An 18,189-nucleotide genomic window follows, 5' to 3' on the forward strand; every position below is an offset into this window, starting at 1 on the left:
CTGGGAGAGAGGATCTATAAAACATTACTGTCCTCATCCAAAACCAAAAATAAATAAAGGACTTTAAAATACATTAATTATGAAAGATGATGACCAGAAAAAATGACTATGTCCAATGAGCTTACAGGGCTTCAAGATGAGAATGCCTTTGCTTCATTCAAGATCTAGAATCTTCAAATTTCATTTGATACATTTAACTGGATTTTCATTTCTGATTATGTTTAACCCCTACATTTGGCTGTGTACTGTAACAACTTTTATTTTACTTGGATAGTAAAAGAAAAACCACTGAATTCTAAAGACAGATTAATAATCTGTTGAACTCAAATTGAGAACTAATCAGTGAAAAATACTTATCTGGCTCGGTAAATAAATTTAAAGAGATTGAAAACATTACAAAATAAGCTGTTTTTTAAAATATCTAACCTGAAATGATAAAAAAGTTTTTAAAAGCTATTAAAGATCTTTCCTGAGGGCTACTAAAAGCAAAAACAACCTTAATAAACACATGGTTACAAACAAATTTCCTCACAGAGGTAAAGAGGTTGTGATCAGTATCAGGATCTTAAGGAAGTGTCATTTCAGAGACTGCATTAGTCTCTTCTAAGTGGTTTAAAGAGTCTGAGCTGGTACATCCTGGAAATAAGGAAAATCCGAAGCAATTCACCTAGCGGGATACCAAAAGGACTTACATATCCTTGATTTATTCAATTTCATTGTTCTTTTACATATATTTTTCTTCTTTAAAACTTTAAGATGATTTACTCATTTATATGACAAGCTTAATAAGGCTGACATTCAATGGAAAACAATGAAATAATTTACCTTTTAGCAATTAGAAAAATTTAAATCATTTTTATTATCTTCTTTTTAAGGGTCCCTTATTAAAGCTTGTGAATTTTATTAATGTAAATAAACTAAAGTGATTGTTTTTTATGCACCTCTTTGCACCACAGTGTAAAGGGTAGTCTCATTAGCAGTTAACCTTTAACACTCTGTACATACTATTCTGAAACACTGTGGTGAAGTACGGCCTCTCATCCTTGAGCAAGACGCTACATAAGGGAGGGTTAGCTGAGTTGGAAGGGTCTTCCGCATCCCAAATTTCAAGCATACTGCAACCAGGCCTGAAAAAAACAGGCACATATATCTGTATTAAAAGTGCATTCATATCTAGAAGAAATATAATTATAAAATATCTCCTAGATCTTTAGAGACTAATTTAATAAATTAAAGATTTAAAAGCATCATTTCAAAAAACGTAAGTTTAAAATTTAGAGATAATAAAATGAAGGTACACTGCATTTTCGTGTTCCACTTAATGAAATAACTAATATATTATTGAATCAAATAATAAGGGCTCAATGCATATTCAGAAATATATATTTAAAAATCTACTTTCAAAGTAAAATATAAATGAATATTCTAACTGGTACTGCCATCCAAACATAAGGCCCATTTATAGCAGAATGAGACAAATTAAAGGAAAGTTAATCTAATTCCTGATGAATTTCATATTTTTGAGCTTAAATTGACTTGGATTAGCATGAAAACATATATAGTCCAAAGCAGGGAAAAGAAGCTCTTCTGCCAACTTTATTCTCCTCAACTCTTTCCCTTTTGAATGGATTGAATGAAATAATACTTCTCACTAGGCAACAACCTGGCATGAGAGTCATTAAAGGGAAGAAGTCAGGCAAAATTGGTTTCTAATTTTTTAACAGCTATATTGAGGTATAATTTATGTACGATAAAATTCACCCATTTTATGTGTAAAGTTTGATAAGTATGGGCAAATGTGTATAGGTGTGTGAGCACCATCATAATCATAACACAGGGAATTTCCATCACCCCAACAAGTTCCCTTGTAGCCTTTTAGAGTCAGTCCTCTCCCCCAAATATAAACCTAGGCAAGCACTGCACCCTTCTGCACTATAGTACTGCCTTTTTTAGAATATGCCAGATAATGCATATCTAGCATATATTACCTACATGGTTACTCACATGGTAACATTGCTATCCTTTCTCCTTCAACCTTTCCTTCATGTATCTGTATTTACAATGCATCCCTTACAGGAAGGACATAGTTGGGTTTTACTTTTGTATTCAGTCTGTCAATCTCTGACATTTGATTGGAGTGTTTAGTCCCCATTCACATTTGCAAGTACTGATATGGTTTGATTTAGGGTTGCCACTTTCCTGTTTTTCTTCTGTTTGTTTCATATCTTTTTTGATCATCTGTTTCTTTCTTGATTTCTTTTATGTAAAGCAAAAAGGTTTTATTATACCATTCAATTCATCTACTGGCTTATTTGGGTTTTTTCGTTTTGTTTTTTGCTTTTGCATTTTTCAAGTGGTTTGCTCTAGGGATTACAACAGACATCTTCAATGTATCACAATTTACTTTACATTAAAATTGGATTATTTCCAAGGACGTGTGCCCAGAAGGTGGAGTAGGAAGGCCCTGAGCTCACCCCCTCCCATGGGCACACTAAAATTACAACTATTTACAGAGTAACTATTGATGAGAAAGACCAGAATCTAGCAGAAAAGACCTTATGCAACTAAAGATATAAAGAACCACAATGAGACAGGTAAGCGGGGCAGAGGTGTGGTAATAGTCAAGACTCATCATATACCCAGGTGGGTGACCCACAGATGGAGGATAATTACAATTGCAGAGGTTCTCCCCAAAGAGTGAAGAATCAGAGCCCCACTTTGGGCTCGGGGTCCTGTATCAGGAAGATGAGCCTCCAGGATATTCAGCTTTGAAGGCAAGCAGGGTTTACTTTTGGGAAAGAGAGAGGGCTGTGGGAAAGAGAATCCACTCTTAAAGGGTGTACACAAAATCTCATACACTGCAGGACCCAGGGTAGAAGCAGTAATCTGAAAGGAGCCTGGGTCAAACCTTCCTGCTGATCTTGGAGAGTCACCCAGAAAGGCAGGAGGCAACTGGAGCTCACCCTGGGGACGTAGATGCTGGTAGCAGCTACTTTGGGGAGCTTGTTCTACCACATGGACACTGGTGCTGGTAAGTGCCATCGTGGAATTCTTCCTCTAGCTTATCAGCATAGGACCTGTCCGACCCACCATCCTGTGGGTACCAGTATTGAGAAGACTCAGATCAAGCAGCTAGCCTGACACAGCCCCATCCACCAGCAGGCCAACATCAGCTTTGCTACACCCTGGAACCTATAGCCAGGTGCCTCGTGATCTGGCCCCACCCACCACTGGCCAGTAGCCTCCACACAAAGTAGGGCCTGGCAGCCAACAGGACTGGGGGCCAGCCACATCTACCTGACCATCCATAGTTCTCAGCCTGCCACAACAGAAGGGCCCGCACAGCTGACACAGGGGGCAACCCTAGAGCATATAGCTCTGGTGACCAGAGGGGAGTGCACTTCTGGAACCCACAGGATGTCTCCTACAGAAGGTCACTTCACCAAGATTGGGAAGTGTAACCAAACTACCAAATACATAGAAATAATAACAGCAAATTAGGTAAAATGAGGTGACAGAGAAATATGTTCCAAAGGAAAAAGATAAAAACCCTGGAAGAAGAATTAAGTGCAGTAGAGATAAGTAATTCCAAATAAAAAGTTCAAGGTAATGATCACAAAGATGCTCAAAGAACTTGGGAGAAGAATGGATGAACACAGTGAGAAGTTTAACAACGAGATAGGAAATATAAAGAACCACCAAACAGCTGAATAATACAATAAGTGAAATAAAAAAAAATACACTACAAGGAATCAACAGTAGATTAGATGATACAGAGGAATGGATCAGTGAACTGGAAGACAGAGCTGTGGATGTCACTGATGCTGAACAGAAAAAAAGAAAAAAAAATTACTGAGGACAGTTTAAGAGACCTCTGAGACAACATCAACATTCTCATTTTAGGGGTCCCAGAAGGAGGAGAGAGAGAAAAAGGGGCAGAGAACATATGTGAAGACACAATAGCTGAAAATTTCCCTAACCTGTGAAAGGAAACAGACTTCCGGGTACACAAAGAGTCCCAAACAGGATTAACCTGAAAGGTCCACACCAAGACACATTGTAATTAGAATGACAAAAATTAAACATAAAGAGAGATTCTTAAAAGCAGCAAGGGAAAAGCAACAAGTTACCTACAGGTTTTGAGCTATTATGAATAAAACTGCTATGACACTCTTTCTAGAGAGATGGGGTTTTTTTTTGTTTTTTTTTTTGCAGTACGCGGGCCTCTCACTGTTGTGGCCTCTCCCGTTGCGGAGCACAGACTCCGGACGCGCAGGCTCAGCGGCCACGGCTCACGGGCCCAGCCGCTCCGCGGCATGTGGGATCTCCCCGGACCGGGGCACGAACCCGTGTCCCCTGCATCGGCAGGCGGACTCTCAACCACTGCGCCACCAGGGAAGCCCTAGAGAGATGTTTTAATTTCTCTTATTTAAATTCTTTGGAATGGAACTGCTGAGTAATAAGGTAGATGTGTGCTTAAATTTTTTTAAGATTTCTCCAAATAGTTCTCCAAAGTGGTTGTATCATGTTCACTCCCCTTAGCAATGTAAGAGATTTACAATTATTCTGTATCCTCTCCAATGTATGGTGTTTTAGTTTTAAAAATTGTATTTATCGGTCAGTCACACATTTTCTTTGGTGAATTATGTCTTTCCAAGTCTTTTGCCCATTTTCAATTGTATGGTCATTTTATTATTAATTTATAGAATTTCTTTATATGAACTATATTTATAAGTCCTTTATCAGATATATGCTTTCAAATATTTTCTTCTAGTCTGTGGCTTGCCTTATCATTTTCCTAATGTCTTTTTGGTGAAAATATTTCAATTTTGATATATACAATTTATTGATTTTTTAAATCGTTAGTACTGTGTTCTAAGAAATCTTTTCAGTTTTAGCTCTTACATTTAGTTCTATAATCCACATAAAGTTAAGTTTTGTATATGGTGTAGTATGGGTCATGGTTTAATTTTTTTCTGTACATTATATCCAGTTAGATCAGCAATATTGTTAAAAGACCCCTTTTTCCATTCAAGTAAAAACTAGTGTTTTAAAATTTTCTTTGTGGTTTTTTTCCTTTGACACATAAATTACCCGTAAGTTTACTGCCTAATTTCCAAATATGCATGGATTTACTAGGTATCTGTTTATTATTGTTTTCTATTTTAATTCTGTATGATTTAAAACCTTTTAAACATATTGAGACAATTTTACAGCCCAGCATATGTTCTCTCTTGGTGAACATTCCACATGCCCTTTAAAAGAATGTGTATTCTACAGCTGTTTCCTGTAGTGTTCAATAAATGTCAGTTGGGTCAGGTTATTTGATACTATTTGTTGTTCATCTCTTTTATATGCTTACTGACTTTTTATCTACTTTTCCTAGTAGGGGAAAAAAATGTTAACTTTTCCAACTATAATTAAAGCCTTGCTTATTTTTTCTTTTAGTTCTACACATTTTTATTTTTTGTGCTTTGAAGCTCTGTTTAGAGGTATGCATATTTAAAACTGTTAGATATTTTTGATGAATTAATCCTTTTGTCATCATGAAATGTCCACCTTTATTTGTGACAATATGCCCTGTTTTGAAGTATGTTTTGTCTTAAGCTTTAAATTAAATTAATATGATAAGCATATACATTATGATATTTCTGTTTCTTCTTTTGCAAGATGCCATTTCTTCCTATACATATTTATTAGATCTTAAAATTAGATACAAAAATTAGCTACTAAAATTTATGAACTTAGCTCTTCAAAATCTGTTATAGCCAATTCTTAATTATCCATAGGAGAAATGAAAATTCTTAATGCTAAAATTAATATAACTAAGGACTTCTTAAATCAAGGAGACTAAACAAAGGTCTCAAGATATCCATTACACATCTTAGAATTTTATGTATTATTAGAGATTCAAAATTTAGAAATGAAAAAATGTTAATTAGAAACGTTTTCTTATTATGTCCTTTTGAGTTACGTGAAACTTTTCTTATGAGTCTTATAAATCCAATGTAAATCAGCTGTAGTAGCAGAATGCTAATATCTCACTTGGTTGTAAATTCAAATCTGTATTTCAGACATCTAATAAAAGTTATAAAAATGTGAAGATTATGGAAAAAAGCTACATTTAAGATGTTAAATTAAAATGAAAAAATTAGGATAGCAAAATATACTATACTTTAAAAAAATTACATTATGCTTAAACAATAGTATAATTTTAATTTCCTACATGAAATAATTTTAAATAAAATACCAGGGCAACAATTTAATGGAATTAATTTAAAATAAAAATTTTTAAAGAATCAGGACTGCTGTAATAAAGTAAAACATTTGTTGTTTTAGAATATACCATATCATATACCACAGGGCTCATACTCACTTAGTTCTTACAACACACCACGCCTCTTCTAAAATGTAGTAATTCACATGTAACTTCACCAACTTATCTCTCACTTCTTTTGCAGATTTTCGACTATATGCAGAATAAACTATTTTTGTCCGAGCTCTTTAAATTCAAACAAGTTAAAACAATTTTAAATAAATGATAATAGATGTGTTACCAAATTAAAACCTCAATGCTTACTGGATGGAGCATTGATTATATACGACCCCAAATAGCATGAATTATTTTGGGAATAGCAATTGCCACATTTCTATTTATATTTTGCATGTGCTTAAACTTACAGCAATTTGATTTTTGCAGGTACTGCTTATTAGTGTATAAACCAGTTTAGAGTCTAGAGGTAGGTAGCAGTATAATAGTTCAGAATATAAAATTTGCTTTGCATAATTCATAAAATAATTAATCTGGAACAAATTCAGATAGAGGCTAAATATAGTGAAAACATAGATTTCAGTAGATAATTTCATTCATAGAAACTCTGAAAAGCATATGAGTTGAAGCTGAATGTACCAAATAGAACAATTAGACAGTGGGCATCTAGGGTAGTAGTCATGTAGAGAAAGCAACTTAACAGAAGCTTGAGAGACAGGTATGCTTACCAAAATATGGTCCAACAGATGGTTTAGCCCTAAATGGGGGTTTTTATAAAATCCTGAACAAATTATCAATTATGCATTAGACTTTTCTTAGGATTTCAAGCATACAGAACGCCCAATCTCCACAACCAAACATAAAACTTTAAATAATTTAAAATATTACCTCTAACAATAAGCCAAAAATACATTAAAAGGAAATGATTACCCAATTACTAGAATGATTAAAATAATTTTTAAAAGTCAGTCATTTAAGGAAAACAAAACTTTCAGACCTCAGTGGAAGCTAGAGTTCCCATAATCAGCTAGGAAAAGAGCACCCCAAAGTTTCATAAAAGCGTTTAATATAGCAAATTTCATGTACCTTTTCTATCTGTTAAAAAAGGCTAATCATTGGCCACAAGTAAGATGAAGAATGGTTTCTTAAATCAGGCAGAGGGGCTGTGGAATCTAGAACAGGGGTTGGCAAACTATGGCCATGAGCCAAATCTATCCCCACTCTTATTACTATTACTTAGGAGTTTCACTGGAACACACACGCACATAAACACACAGAGGCTAGTCATAAATGTGACATATTTTTCACTGTGAGAAAAACTGGGTGTTGCTTCTTTCAGTTTCCAGAGGTTTATTAAGGTTACTTTAAGTCAACAGGTACGTATTGTAATTTCTGAATGGTTATTATTCTTTAACTTCTAGCACAAATATGAGGATAAGAGTGATTGTGTGTGTGTGTGTGCATGTGTGTATAAAAATTTCCCTATTCCTATGAGTCAGGAGAAGTCGTTAGTGTGTCTGGTTGAAGTATTCTATCAGTTGCCCACCTCAAGTCTGCATCCTCATAATGTGGGTGATTCACAATGGGGTGAAGAGTGGAGAGCTTGACACTTGCCATTGTAGGCATGGCACCAGCGAAAACAGCATCTGGAAAACAAGATTATATTCCTTAACAACATGTTTTAAAGAAAACCAAAAGTTACCTATCTGTAATATTTGAACCCAGATTAAGAAAGATGAAGTACATTTAAATAATAATCATTGGCAGCATTCTTTTTCTTCGCTTACTATTTACTGATGGTCTACACAATAGCCAACTTTCATTAAATGTTATCTTGGTGCCAGGAACTGCTAAATACTTTTACTAGGATTATAGAATTTAATTTGCACAGCTTTGAGGTGGGTTCTATGTATTCTTATTTTGTAGATCAGGAAGCTGAGACACAGCAAAGTTAAGTGACTTGCCCAAGACTGCACAGCTAGAAAGTATCAGGGCCTACCCTCTTAGCCACTTCACTACAGCATACTACCATGTTCAAGCGCTATACTAAGAGACAGCACTACAAAGACACACAGGACTGGAAAGAATTGTAAAACTTGATATCTTGTTCCAATAGTTTAAAGTTCTAGGAACTGGGAGACTATTATAAAGGGCAAGTCTTATGGTACATGTTTTAAAGTGACTTTTGTGGGTTGTGAACTGTAATCTTGAGAACTTTCCAGATGAAAGCATTGTTTTCTTCCCTCAGATCATCTTTAAATATTCATAGCTAAGTTTTCTTAGTTTCTGTTTGACTTTATAAATGTATACATTTCATCAAACCATTTCATTACTTGTTAGTAGTACTTTCTGAAGTAATAGCTTGTATAAATGTATTGCCTTTTGTTTATAACTAGTCTTACACCAAAATCTACTGTCTGGCTTCAGTTTTAGTTCTGTCTCTTGGGAGACAAAAAGATCAAATGCTTACTTCCTGGCACTCGTGTACAATAAATGATTACATGATTAGCAAGGTTATCGTCATTTTTAATCAGCACAGTAAAATCACTAATAAGAACAAGGCATATTATTCAGATCTACTGTAAATAATTGAATGTTTACTTTCAAATGTAATTAAGCATTCTAAATGTAACTTTGGAGACTTCCCTGGTGGTGCAGTGGTTAGGAGTCTGCCTGCCAATGCGGGGGACATGGGTTCGAGCCCTGGTCTGGGAAGATCCCACATGCCACAGAGTAACTAAGCCCGTGCGCCACGACTGCTGAGCCTGCGCTCTAGAGCCTGTGAGCCACAGCTGCTGAAGCCCACGCGCCTAGAGCCCATGCTCCGCAACAACAGAAGCCACTGCAATGAGAAGCTCGCGCATTGCAATGAAGAGTAGCCCCTGCTCACTGCAACTAGAAAAAGCCCACGTGCAACAACAAAGACCCAATGCAGCCAAAAATAAATAAATAAATGGATACACCTATTAAAAAATAAATAAGTAAATAAATATAACTTTGCATGAATATCTCTTTATATGCCTTAAATTTGAAAATACATACATAAATTGAAGTAGACGTGTATTTATTATTGTAAGATTCAATAATTAATGATGAAAAGCTCTTAGGCTAGAGCAGTGGTTCTCAACCAGAAGTGATTTTGTTTCCTAGAGACACTGACAACTTCTGGAGATATTTCTGGTTAGCACACTGTGGGGGGAGAGGGGCTACTGACATCTACGGGTAGAAGGAAGGAATGCTGCTCAATATGCTGCCAATGCACAGGGTAGCCCCAAATATCAACAGTGCCAAGCTTGGGAAACTCTGGGCTAGAAGGACCCAAAGCTCAGGGCCAGGGTCATCCAGAAGAAACTAGGTAAGCCTGTCCAGCAAGAACTGGAACCACTGAGAAGCAACCATCTATGAAACAGAGAGAAGGGGAGAATACTCCCCAAATGCTTCTTTCCTCTTGGGGGCAAAGTAAGCATGAGTGTGACAGGGAAATAATAGGATCTTTTCTATAATATATTTAAATCTCCACTTAGCTTACCGCATGTATTAGAAAAAAGCTATCCCTTTGACTTGACAGAGCCTCACTAATACATACATGACTTGGTAAGAGGACCACAGGCTGGATATCAGTTCCCACTTGTCCTCCCAACTGAGCACCTTTGTGCTGTGTACAAACTATACAACCTTACATGGTAGACCTGAATGTAAGCTCTAGTTCCACCTTTACTATAGAATTTAATAAACCATGTGGTAACCATGACAGAACTCATAATACAGCGATGAGAAAGATTGGTAAGATCAAAGAAGAGGCAAAAATGAGGTAGGAGTTTGTGAGAGTTATCTCAGAAGAGTAAGTTGCCAAACATAGGCTCTCTCTGCCAAGAACCCAAGACAAACACTGGAACAAAGAAAGACACAAGCAAACATGAAAAGAGCAGGTATCTTTTAAAGCTTTGGAAAAACAGCTGTAAGTGGGGAGGGGCAAGGGAGAGTAAAGGGACTAGCTACCTTGTACTATTGTACTACAAGGAAAAAGTCAGTAAAGTGTTAATTCAAAAATTCTGATTAAACTAACCTGGAAGCTCTAAGTGATGAGGCACTGTCACCTACACCCTTTGAAAGCCATAGGCCAAATATCTGAGTTGAAGTTCATAAGAGTTTACCTTAATGATAGCTAGTTAGTAAAATGATGACTACTAAATAAGAGATAAGAAGAAACTGGCTCAAGGAGTCACAGGATAAATTTAAATAAACCATAGTGAAGAACTTGTGCCAGAAAAAAATTATGAAACGTCAAAAATTGTCTAGGACAAGACTATAGGTTACTTACAGAAAATAATGTACAACATATTTATCCTCTGGAAAGGTATTTAAAAGTGAAATAAATATCAATCTGCTTGAGGTGGTTTTGGATAAAGATAGCAAGAAAAGAAGATAAGCTAAAAGAATATTTTAAAGTATTTAAAAATAGCATGTAGACTGATCTTTTTGAGATGAATTAGTGAAGAAAACAGAATATCCAAGATTTTAACTCTTCTCCATGTGACTGGTTTTACAGACATGGAGCAGAGAGTAGGCACTGAATGGAAGTGATGGGAGGGGTATTGTTAACCTCCCCACAGTCAAAACTATCTTCTCCAGTGGCCTGTCACAAGGTGTGAAAGTTGTCATTAAAGGTTTTTTTTTTCTTTGAGGTGTCACTGTTATGGTTAAAATACAATAATCTCAGCATTATAGCACATAACTTGTGAACAATCAATAACTCTTAAAGTCAGTTAAAATTCTTTTCGACAGGTTTAAATTCTTTAAATTCTTTTAAACCTAGGAGGGGTTTAAAGATGACACAAAACCACCTTTTAAAAAGGTTTGATTTGGTGAACACTGCAATTACCATGCTCAAAATTTGTGAAGGTATGAATGCGTATGTATTTAAAATTTTTATATATATACACACATACACATATATATGAAATGATAACTGTACAATATATGCAAATGTATAATAACATATAATAATAATGTGTGTGCTAGCTATACGTATAACCAAACAGCTACATACCCGGTTTGGTATTGTGTTTGATCCACTGTATCAGTTCTTCCTGGGGCAAATTATTAAATTCTCCTATTATGTTCCATTGATTATGGAGGTTTGCACAACCTTGTATTGACATCACTGTTAGAATGCCAAAGATAACATTCTCAAAACGAACTCTCCGAAAAAGCCAGCCAAAGAGCTGAAATGAAAGAAACCAATTATTTATAATTCTTATATGAAGGGGGCTATTGGGTCAATAATAAATTACCACCTTTCTACCTAAACCAAGGTGGATTACCATCTGATACTAACAATATACAGAATATAATAATCATCACCTATTGTTTAAAAACAGCAAATATTTTGGAATTGGAGTCCAGTTAACAATGGAGCTTTCTGGGGTTCCCTGGTGGCACAGTGGTTGGGAGTCCGCCTGCCGATGCAGGGGACACGGGTTCGTGCCCCAGTCCGGGAAGATCCCACATGCCACAGAGCGGCTGGGCCCGTGAGCCATGGCCGCTGAGCCGGCGCGTTCGGAGCCTCTGCTCTGCAACAGGAGAGGCCACAACAGTGAGAGGCCCGCGTACCGCAAAAAAAAAAAAAAAGGAGCTTTCTTTCCTCTTAAAAGAAATAAAGAAGGAATACCTGATCCTTCTGGTACTGATTTACTACCAGGAATTAAGATTAGCAAATCACAATTCTGAAACATCCTGGAACTAAATCCATAACATCTGGCTGCCTTTTATGGACATCTTGAATAACTAGGGAAACCTCATTAGTACTGACAAGTATATTCCTCTCAGGAATATAAGCATTATGATATTCTAAGGCAAGACACTTACAATCAAAACTAAATAAGGTGTCTCTAGAAGTAACTTGGTCCCAAAATTCTAGCTACTTTGTCTAGCTCTTTTGCATACAGTAACAGAACCCCAGAATTGACAATTTTCCCCCACGAATTATCCAAGGCCAACAAGACAACACTAGAGCAATTACGCTGCATCTTCTCTAGTATTACAAGAGCACTTGAGGATAGTTTTGACAGGCCAAGAATCTCTTACACTGACCTGAACTTCAAAAAACTATATTTGTGGAGAGGATACTAATAGAGGGGAAAGTCATAGAATTATCAGCTAAAATCTAGGAATAATTTTTCAAAGCTACCTGAATTTACTTTTCTTACTCTATAATGAATCATGAACTAACATTTTAAATCATTTAAGATAAAAACCTCTAGTGTTTTTATGTTTTGGATTACTCAGCAAAGCCATGGTAACTACATCGTAGTTGCTGTAGCGTTATAGTGTAGTTATACAAGAATGAATACCTTACCCGCCGAGAGCATATCAAGGAAGCCATAACACACATGTGAGGTGTCAAAAAGAGCTTCAGCCTCATAATTAAAATGGCAAGGGAAGCAAATGCAAACAACTGCAATATGTGAAAAATTAGCTATAAAAACACAAAACAAAATTACATTTTCACTTTATATATTTTTTAATTAATATATGTAAAATAAAGTATATTAAAACTATTATTCACTAGGACAAGGATCTTTTAAGTTATTAATAAGTCTATTAATATTTATTCATTCATTCAACAAAGATTTATCAAATGCCTGCTATATGCCAGGTACTGTTCTGGGTGCTTTGGATATAGTAGTGAACAAAACAACACTGAGCAATTCCTGTCCTATGAGGCTCACATTTTAGTACATTTACTAAGGAGAGACAAAATAAATAGACATAGCAAATAACAAAATCTATCATACAGTCTATCAGAAAGTGGTAAGTGCAATGGAAAGGGAAGCAGAGCCAGGAAAGGAGACTGAAGTGCAGGGTGTGGTGTGAGACCACAGGCAGGAGAAGTTGCAAGTGTAATTAGGATCATCAGAGTGGGCCTCTTCAAAGAGGTGGCATTTGAGCAAGGACCTACACCAGGTGAGAAAGGGAGTCACAGAGACATAAAAATATGGGATGCTTCATAAATTTGTGTCATTTAGTCAGCAACAAAAATCATAACACAAACTAGATTATTTTAGAAGTAGTGGAATTGTATAAATACTTGTACTAATTAGTAGGACACCCCATTTTAAGATGGGGTTCCTCTGAGCAAAGGTTTCAAACATAACTTTTCTAACAGACATATTCATAAAATATCAACAAACTAGAAAAATGGACAAAGAATACAACCAAAAGTAAGCACAACTAAATATTCATGTTCTAATTCACTAATATTCAAACAAATTAAATAGTAAAGATAATATTTTCACCTATAAAATTGACAAATATTAAATTAATAGAGTGTTAGAGAGTATGCCATGAAACACACCGAAATAATTGGTATATTTCTGTAATTTGGTAATATTTATCAAGACCCTAGAAAAGAGCCAACTCCTTTGACTAAAATTTTGGTTCTAGGAATTTAACTTAAGAGAATAATCAAAACACAAAAATGCTTCTACAAAGATGATCGCTGAAATGAATTTTTCACAGCAAAAACAGAAACAACCTAAGTGACCAATAGAGAGGACTAAGTAAATTATTGCATTTTCACATGTATACAACCATTAAAAGATTACATACTGGAAGATTATTTAATGGCATGGAAAAGTTTTCAAAATATAAAACTCTATACTATAATAATATTAATTCTATGAAAACCTTCTATGTGTGTATATACATGCACAGGGGGAAAAGGCTGTAAGAGAATATACCTAAAAAGTTAACAGAAATTATTTCTGACTGGTGATTTTTCTGCATTTTTCAAATTTTAAAGACACGTTCTATTATAATCAGAAATATATAATTTATATTTAAAACAGAATGGCAAAAACTGTACCTAAGGTTATCGTTTTTCCTTTTCTAAATGATATTTGAAATGGAAAATCTGTTAATTTTTTAAATAATTCTTGAACCCAGAGTTGGAATGTGGAACATTTATTTCAAAATCAATCCTTCATTTTTCTTTAGTCAAACTCACCTTTGGACAAAATTAGGAACATGTTTTGGAGAGGAGACAAGACATCAACACACTTCATCCTCAAATAGGTCCTTTTGTTTAGGACCGCTAAATCACAGATTGATAGGTTATGTGAGCCATCTACTTTAATCATCTATCCAAAACAGGGATCACTTCTATAAAGCTATCAACTGAATATTCACTATTTCTTGAAAAGGAATATGCCACAGGAGTACCTATTACAAAGACGGATAGCTGTATATGTTAGAAAATCTTTTCTAAAACTGAACTAATGTTTTCCTGCAACTTCCACACCTCTGGAACTGCACAAAATTGGTCTAAACCCATTTGTGCATGACAGTTCTCGATTATCTAAATACTGTAATTATGACTTTGCATTATTCCCACCTTCAACCTTAGAAAGCTTTCTATCTTTAGAGTAAATATTCAGAAAAATTCAATTATTAGTTGTGTGTTGTCATAATTCTGGTTGCCCTGCTCTGAATGTGGTACAGATTGTCCATCATCTTCTTAAAATGTGGCATCTAGAAACAGACCATAATAGATAACGGATAATCGATACAAATACACATCTGAATTCTCCCAGTATTCCTTCCTTTGGTTATTTTGAGCCACAGGATGACACTATCATTTCCTCCCCTAACTTCTGTTACTTCTACTTTAGCAACAATTTCTCACATGACCAAAATCAAATCCAAGGTAGTAATACTCCTTGACTTTCCTCTATCATCTAAAGGCTGCAGGAAGGACTGTTTTCATATGGAGACCTGAAAGATCCCCACCATTACCTTGTCTTCCCTGAATGATGCTTTTTGTGGCTGGATGACACAGAACAGCTATCCCAAATGGCATCACTTACGTCTGTTTTCTATTCTCACCCAAATGCTCCTAAGCATTCACTTACTCTCAGGCTACGACTTTCCATAAAGCTCTTTTGCCATAGTTATTTTATCTTCCATTCTATAAGACAGCCTTCTTTTTAACTACCAAGTGGAGGACAGAAGGCTACAGTCAAAAAGTATAGTACAAAAATCACTATTGTATGTATGCCATTGTCAATCTGGTACCTCTTGCCATATAAAAATTACTAGGAAAATTCTCACAACATTTTTTAGAGGCTGGAAGGAAGGAAGAGAAGCTCAGGGAACTGTTTACTACTCATCTTTGGAATAAGTGAGCCCAACTGGGTAAAATGTGAGGTAGCAGCTACCGAGCAGAAAGAAAGCAAGGACTAACTAAAGCCAGTCCAAATAGCGAGTTGTTCCTGTCAAAACTACCTCACATGACAGTGTGAAGATATCTTGAGAACATGCTAAAGAGATGCCCTTCACTGGCACAGTTAACAGGGAGCAGAATATTAGATCTGAAATTTTGATCCAGAAGGCACACTAACTGTAAAAGTGGATATTTATACAATGCTTAACTTAGACTAGGCATTATTGTAAGGACCTTACATGTAACTCATATAATCCCATAGCAACCATATGAAGATAAGTACTATTATGATTGTTGTTGTTTTTGTTGTTCCCCAAAAGATGTAAAATAACTTAGCCAATATCACATGCTGAGTAAGTAGAAGAACAAAGATCTGAGTCCAGTCTAGCTTCTGAGTCATTGTCTTTAATTACTACCCTATACTTTCTCTCCAAACAATAAACTATTCAACAACATAGTTCTATTAGTCTGTGAATACAGAAGTGTACAGATTCCCAAAATATGTCACTCAATATCAGTTTCTCAAAAGAAGTAATTCTTCCCCCAAATTCTGTATCATTTCACTTCTTCAACTGAATAGCTCTATATAAGTTCAGATGCCTTCAGCTGTATGTCACAGAAAGCTCTTTGGCTGTAAGTAACAGAAAAACCTTGTTGATAATAGAAAACACAAACTAAACAGACTTCAAATATAAAGGATCTAATATAAACTAATCACATAATATAATAAACTAGGGATTAGAAAAAAGTGAAGGCTGATGCAGGACTTTCTGTCATGGACAAAATGAGATATGAGTGGGTCAAAAGAATATTCAGGAGTGAATACTCTGAATGTTCTCTCTCCCTAGCCAATCTTCTCACCAGTTCTTCATAGTATTAGGACATTCTGGGACTAAATATTTTTCCTAAATCTCTTTCCTTTCTTTTCTTCCCTGTGAATTACTAGGTACTCCTTCACTAATTTCTAAGCCCATAACATAGAAAAGTTGGCTAAAAGAAACAAATCTGATGTAATAAATAAAACACAAATACATTAAATTATGAGGAAAAATCACAACAGTATCCATTAATCTAACAAACTTTAATAATCAATATCATACCAGTAGGGGTTAATTTAGTGAGTTGAGGTTTGCAGACTATCCCTGATTCAGAGGGTTAGCACAAAGCGAGGAATTTAGAACTTACCCCCAGTGAAAAAATTATCCTAAGGGATCCTCACCTAGTTTTGAAACAAGCTGGAATGTACAATCTTTTGCTATCATATCACATTCAGAGTGAATCAGGGTTTGTGCCTCTCGCACCCTATCATCCCTAAGGTGAAAACAGTCCCATCCCAAACCAAACAGATATTTATCAGTGTGAGTCACAAGTGGAAGTGGGATTAGGAGCCACTTCATTGCTACTGCCCAGAAATCTATCATCTCCTTCCATAAGACCTACTATTTTTAGAAATTTAAATCTCTAATCTGCCTATACATCAGGAGTTTAGCATACCCTCTTTAGTTTGAAAAAATTAACAGATTTGCTATCACTGTCCTTTTTTCGGTCAGCTTCACTTTCTTACTGCCTTCTAAAAAACCATCTTCTTTACTGCCAACAGACTTAAAAGATCTGACCATACCATCTCCAACTTAACAACAAAGTCCAGAATGAAGTCCAGCTGCTTTGCATACAAAGGCATCATAGTCTGAACGCTGCTTTTTTTCCCATCTTCTTGTCTTTTTTATGCATCAGCAACACTGATTTGCCTGTAGCTCTGGATAAATTTATTACCTTCTGCCTTCTTTGCACATGTGCATCCTCTGACTCTGGTAAACTCTTCCTCTATAGTCATCTGAAAAGCCTTTCCCTAACTACCCCATCCCTTCCAAACACAGATTTAATCACTTCTTCTTCTGTACTACTTTTGTATCTTCCTTTGTCATTGCACATATAATTATGTGGTCACATTTTTTTCCCTCTACTATACCTTAAATTCCATAAAGCAGAAACCTGGTGTATAGTAGGCACATAATAAAGACTGAACTGATAAGTATGCAGAATTAATAGAAAAAAGAAAAATGGGCAAAACAAGGACAAATGGAGAAATGAAAGAAAATGAGAAGGTAGCAAACTATGTGAGAAAGAGAGGCAGAAACTTAAGGAATACTATATTTCTAAAAAGAGGTGGGTTTTAAATATTGTATGATAAAATATGAAGTACGAATGTGTACGAGTAAGTAAAGCTGGATAATGTGACATGCCTAATTTACATAAACGCAGTTCACATTAGGTGGTATCAGAGTGAATGGCCAACAGCATGGATTTTGCTGCTACACTGCCTGGGTTCATAGTCCTTGGCTCTACAAAGCTAAGGCCACTTTAGCTTTGTGACCTTAGGCTAGTTATCAATACTTAACCTCTCTATGCCACGGTTTTTTTCATCTGTAAAATAAAAAAATAATAGTACTTACCGTCAATGGGTTGCTGTGAGAATGAAATTATCAAATAACTTCCCCCAAAATGCCCTGCACATAGGAAGCAGTAAGTGCTGACTACTCCTCTGAGAGCACTGGAAATGGATTGCTAGTGGTTAAATGCAAGATTTACTGCAAATTAGCTGTGAGACTTTAGGTAAACTACTTAATTTCTCTAGGTCTCTAGTCCTTGGCAGAGATCCCTTTGCTCTCTTTCCTAAACACACAGCAAGACTCCA

At 35.7% G+C, this 18,189-nt stretch overlaps 1 protein-coding gene across 1 annotated transcript in view; it reads right to left on the reverse strand.

Annotated features, from left to right (window-relative positions):
* Positions 1 to 973: 973 nt before the first annotated feature.
* Positions 974 to 18,189, reverse strand: part of DPY19L2 (dpy-19 like 2) — an 86,541-nt gene continuing 69,325 nt past the window's right edge. The window contains exons 18-22 of the mRNA XM_065883564.1: positions 12,630 to 12,749; positions 11,322 to 11,496; positions 7,818 to 7,917; positions 6,377 to 6,502; positions 974 to 1,127 (exon numbers count right to left, since the gene is read on the reverse strand). Of these exons, the coding sequence (XP_065739636.1) occupies positions 974 to 1,127; positions 6,377 to 6,502; positions 7,818 to 7,917; positions 11,322 to 11,496; positions 12,630 to 12,749 (675 nt within the window). The remainder of the gene's footprint in view (positions 1,128 to 6,376; positions 6,503 to 7,817; positions 7,918 to 11,321; positions 11,497 to 12,629; positions 12,750 to 18,189) is intronic.

This window comes from Phocoena phocoena, chromosome 9 (genome assembly GCF_963924675.1).
Source record: "Phocoena phocoena chromosome 9, mPhoPho1.1, whole genome shotgun sequence".
Taxonomy (NCBI): Eukaryota; Metazoa; Chordata; class Mammalia; order Artiodactyla; family Phocoenidae; genus Phocoena; species Phocoena phocoena.